The 5226-nt window shown below is 29.2% G+C and overlaps 1 protein-coding gene across 1 annotated transcript; it reads right to left on the reverse strand.

Annotated features, from left to right (window-relative positions):
* Positions 1–611: 611 nt before the first annotated feature.
* Positions 612–2660, reverse strand: LOC101502242 (protein SHI RELATED SEQUENCE 5-like). Its single transcript, XM_004499154.4, has 2 exons — positions 1615–2660; positions 612–1182 (listed from the first exon to the last, which is right to left on the reverse strand). Exons 1-2 carry the CDS (start codon positions 2249–2251, stop codon positions 827–829), a joined length of 993 nt encoding a protein of 330 aa, XP_004499211.1. The 5' UTR covers positions 2252–2660; the 3' UTR covers positions 612–826.
* Between the last annotated feature and the right edge of the window lie 2566 nt (positions 2661–5226).

Below are 5226 nucleotides of genomic sequence, written 5' to 3' on the forward strand. Positions count from 1 at the left end.
TGGCTTCGAGTTGAGCACCAACTACAAACAAAGTTACCCTCACTCACTCACTCACTACTACACAATTTATTTTTAATTTTATAAAGTCTCACAAAAAGATACATACCATATAATGCTATAAACAAACCACAATTTATATATTTATATATAAATTGCACACATCCAAATGCTGTCTGCGCCGCGTAATCAGAGTTAAAATCAAATTCAAAATATCTTTACATACTATATATATATATGTGTTAGTTAACGGAATATTTAGTTTTAAAATATATTAGAAAATAGATCAATGAAACATGATATAATTGATTAAAATTTTAAATCGCATATAATTATTATGTTGATTTAACTTTATCTCATATTTAATGTCAAAGAAAATTATAAATATCATTAAAAATTTATAAATACCAATAAAATTTTAAATTAGAACTTGAAATAAAATGATTAGTTTAAAAATATTGGTATTTGTTAACTTGGATAGAACTGAAAAACTAGTATTTCGATAAGAACAAAATGGATTGGGACAAAACAAATTAAACATTCCAGCAACCTTTAATTTCGTGCACCCTGAACTGAATCATCATCGTCGTAATCATTTGTAAAAAACACTTAACTAGTCTCTCTATAGCTATAGTATAGCTAAATAGTAGTATTTCATAATTCAGAGCTGATCATAATAATAATGTTAATTAACATAAACATTTAATTAATACTACTACTCAACAACAACAAATTACTAACAACAAGCATAAAAAAAAATACCATTATTATTGGAATAGATAGATAGATTGATTTGATAGAGAGATTAAAGATTCTCACTCTCACGTCTTTAGGATCTTGGAGGTGGGAAAAATTGCGTACCAGCCATGAAAGCATTAAGCGGAGCTGGATATAGTGATGAATACTCAAATGGATTGTTAACACTTGTTGTAGCAGTGGTTAAGAGATTTTGTTGTTGTCCTTCACCACCACCGGAAGAACCTTCACCAGCACCACCACCATGTGCACTAGTGTAATTACCTTCAAGACCTTGATCATACAAAATTCCTTTGAAAACACGTCCTCCTATGTTAACAGCTGTTTGATAAGCGTAACGTTCATCTTGTGCATCCATTGCACTCACTTTCACACACCGAAATACCGCTGGAGAATTTAACTCCGGTGGAAAATTCCCCACTTCTAACCCTAATTTTCAAAAAAAAAAAAATTCAAAACTGTTAATTTATGCATTATATCTGAAATTAATCACAGAAATACCTCAATTTCTTCTATATATCTCTCCTTTTTATAAATAATTTCACGAAAGTTCCACTTACCTAACAATTTCATCCTTCACACAAAGAAGAAAGAGATAGAAAGAGATAGAGAGAGAGAGAGAAACAGAAAGGAATAGAAAGGTGATAGAGTGAAATTTCATTTTAGAGTGTGTGAAAAGAATGGATATAGAATAGACCAGTTAATTAGGTATCCTATTTATCATAGAGATCAAGCTATATAGTTTGAAAATTCGTCACTGACCTAGCTATAAACTAACCATTTCACAAAGAAATTAACAATATCAAAGACTCTTTATATATTTATTTAATTTTGTTAAGTTAGAGTTGTTAATATAAATACCTGTGGTAGTGATAGGTAGTGGAGTAGAAGCAAGAGAAGCAGAAACGACAGCAGTTTGAGTTTCTCTGTGTCGTCTAGAGGAATGAAACTGTTGCTGTTGTTGATTTTGTTGTTGCAACGCAGTGAGTTGCTGTTGTCGTTCACGGCGTTTAGCAGCGGGAACCCAAGTACTTTTAACATGAGTTGAACATTGAAACCCTCTACTCTTACAACAAGTTCTGCATCTAAGATGTGGACAATCCTTCTTCGCTTGGTTACCACAATCTTGACAATTCATTCCACCGCCACTTAAACCAACACCAGGTCTCATCACCGTTAATCCAAATCTCGTTGATTCATCAGAGAATGAAACGGAAACGACGTCGTCGTTTATGTTGTTGTTGTCGTTGTTTCGTCGATTCGTAGTGCTACTACTACCAACACCAAAGGTGTAAAAGTTGTTAAGGTTTTGGTGATGTTGATGTTGATGGTGATGGTGAAAAGAGGAGTGTTGCTGTTGTGGCCATATTTCGAATCCTTTGTTGTAGATCTCTTCGTTTCTGAAAAGATTGTTATTGTTGTTGTTATTATTATTTTCTTCTTCTTCTCTTACTTCTTCTTTGCCTCTTCCGCTACTTAGAGAGAAAAACCCTGCCATGTTTTGTAACTGAAAGCTGAAACGATTTCCAATTCAGTTATAGTTATAGTTGTTATAACAATAACATCCATATCAGAAAGAAAAAAAAAAAAAGAAGAAGCTTCCAGAATCTTAAATTAGTTTTTGGAGAGAGAGGTTATGTGTGTTTTGCGTGATCACATACTATAACCGTAATTTTCTTTGGTTTCAAGTGCAAATTAAGTAAGTGGTTTAGTTTTAGGTTTGCTTATTAATTTTCACCCACTCGTTCTCTCTCTTTTTTTTTTCTTTTTAATTGGATTATTTTTTTGTTGACTCTCACTCATTTTGTCACTGTAGTGAGTTCGTGTGGGGGCATGTTTTGATCAGGTTAATTGGATTTTTATTTTATTTTTCCTATTGCAGCTTTTGAGGGGGGATAACTATTTATCCATTAATTAATTAATAATGAGAAAAAGTAAAAGAAAAGGAGAGGCAAATTAAAATGAATTAAAAAGAAATTGAGTTAATTGTGTGTATATGGTTCAATTGAATTGAATCCCTCGGCGCAATTATGGCACGGAATTAGAGCCTCTGCTACGCCGCCATGATAACTGCACCCATCCACTCTACTGTTGAAAACCATTTATGAATTACGGTCACAACAATTGAACCCATCTTTCTCTCTCTCTCTCTCTCTCTACTGCAGAACAATGAGAAGATTACAGACTGGCTAGTTACTATGTTGCTGAGATTCGAACTCACAGTGTTTGAGAGTGAATGTGTGTGTGCGTAGGGGAACATGAAAATCTGTCACGCTACAGTGATCTCTTATAGTTTGAGTAAATTATGGGCGTTGGATGAATAATCACTGTTGTAGTTTGACTAATAAAGGGATAGGATTGATACACGTGTCTAGTGAGTGGGTTTTGCTTATTCGTCCTTACACCGGAAAACCCGGTGGTACTTTTTTCTCTGACGGTGTACATAATTAAGATGGATTTTCTTCTCTTCCGGTTTTTTATGAGATGAAGCAATCGACAATGTACCCGAGAGAGAATGGAAAGGTATACACGCTGCGTCACTCACACCACATGCACCTGCGTCTCTCGTTCTATCTCACATGTCTCTATCACTCTAATAATCTTCTATTTCTTCATATCCAACGGCTCTCATATCCTTTCATTCACTTTTATTATATTTACAAATAAAAGTGTGAGTAGGGACTCACACTTTTAGTGAAAAACACATAGCAAGAGTAATATATTAATATAATAAATGTATCAATAAATGTCATATGTTAAAATTATGTAATAAAAAAGGAAATTGATAAATAAAAAAAAATTAAAGTGTTAAATTATACGTGATCATTAATAACTTTTTAAAAATTATTTCAATTTCAAATTGTATTATGTTACAAACTCAAACCTGCAATACTACATTTCTAATATATTGTTCATTTTAGATATGTCATAAAACATCACATTTTATCATTCGTAAAAAGACTGTAGTTTGAAAAATAAATATAACGTGAAACATTTCAGTATAATTTCGTGTATAGTCAACCGAAACTTGATTAATTAAATTTCTTATTTTATTCTTCTCTCTTTGATAATATAACTTTTGGAACAAATCACTTCTTCCTAGATGACATCAAAATCAAATACTAATACAATAATATATATCATACCTGGTTTAACTATTGATTCAAAGATTCATCTTCCATGTATATATTGATTTTGGACCTATACTATAAAAATCCTCTTAATAGTTTTATTAGTTAAAATACCTTATTACACATGAGATTCATTTTAATTTTGATATGCATCACAAAAAAATCTCCATGAAGTTATTTTAATTATTTTTTTTTGTTGTTTTTTTGATGATCATCGTAGATATATTGAACGATGAAGATATTAATTTTTTATAATTGCTTTAATCTCTTCTATATGAATTCACATTTTTCCTTTCAAAAATACTATCAGTGTCACTAATACATATGTGATTGTGAAAGTGATATATTAGAGACTTGATCTCAATCACACATAAAATATATGATACTTACCATGTTTGGCCATAACCTACCTACATTTCAAAAGAAATAATAAATAATAATTTTAAAATTTTATTTTCAAACATTGATAGTATAAATTTTTTTATACAATTGATAAATCACGATGAATCATGTAGATAATTTTATAAGTAATTATGAAAAATGAAATATTTTTATTGATATAGTAATTGTAATTAATTGACAACATACAAAAATTTATATTGATACTATAAGGTATTGTTAACAAGTGTTTTTGAAGCAATTATTAATGAATTAGAAAAAATTAATAGATAAAAGCAAAAAAATTGATTTAAAAGTATTTGAATCCACAACTTTTAAAATAATTTAAGAAATATTTTCATAGTTATATTTTAACAAATGTTCTTGATGCATTTGTTGATAATTATTTTTAAGAGTTAAATTTTGAGGTAAACAATTTTTAATTAAGATAATAAAAATAAAAATGACAAAATAATATAAAATGCTATAATCTATAAGTTTAATGGTTACTTGAAGTGGTATAAGTGTAATTAAAGTTATTTGATTTGATGAATGATCAAATATTGTACTTCAATTTTATGAAATTTTTAGGAGTTAATTTATACCATACGAACTTTTATTTAAACAATTGAATAGTTAAAATTGAATGTCGATGCTAGATTATTAAATAGGGTAATTAACTCGGCATCTCAAAGTTTCTCTTAGAAGAACATAATTAATTAATATTAAAGCAAGGTGAAAATTCAATAAATACATTTCAAATATTTAAAGTGATCGAAGCCTCTAGATTCATGAAGAACGTCTAATTAAATGAAACTTGACAAACTGAGTGAGATAATTAATAACGATAACCATTATACTACTTATGATAATAAATATATATAAATTAAAATTAAAATATATTTAATTTAAATTTTGAGTTCAATTTTGATAATTATTATTATTTTTTTTTTTATATCACTTT

The sequence above is a fragment of the Cicer arietinum genome, chromosome 4 (genome assembly GCF_000331145.2).
Source record: "Cicer arietinum cultivar CDC Frontier isolate Library 1 chromosome 4, Cicar.CDCFrontier_v2.0, whole genome shotgun sequence".
Taxonomy (NCBI): domain Eukaryota; kingdom Viridiplantae; phylum Streptophyta; class Magnoliopsida; order Fabales; family Fabaceae; genus Cicer; species Cicer arietinum.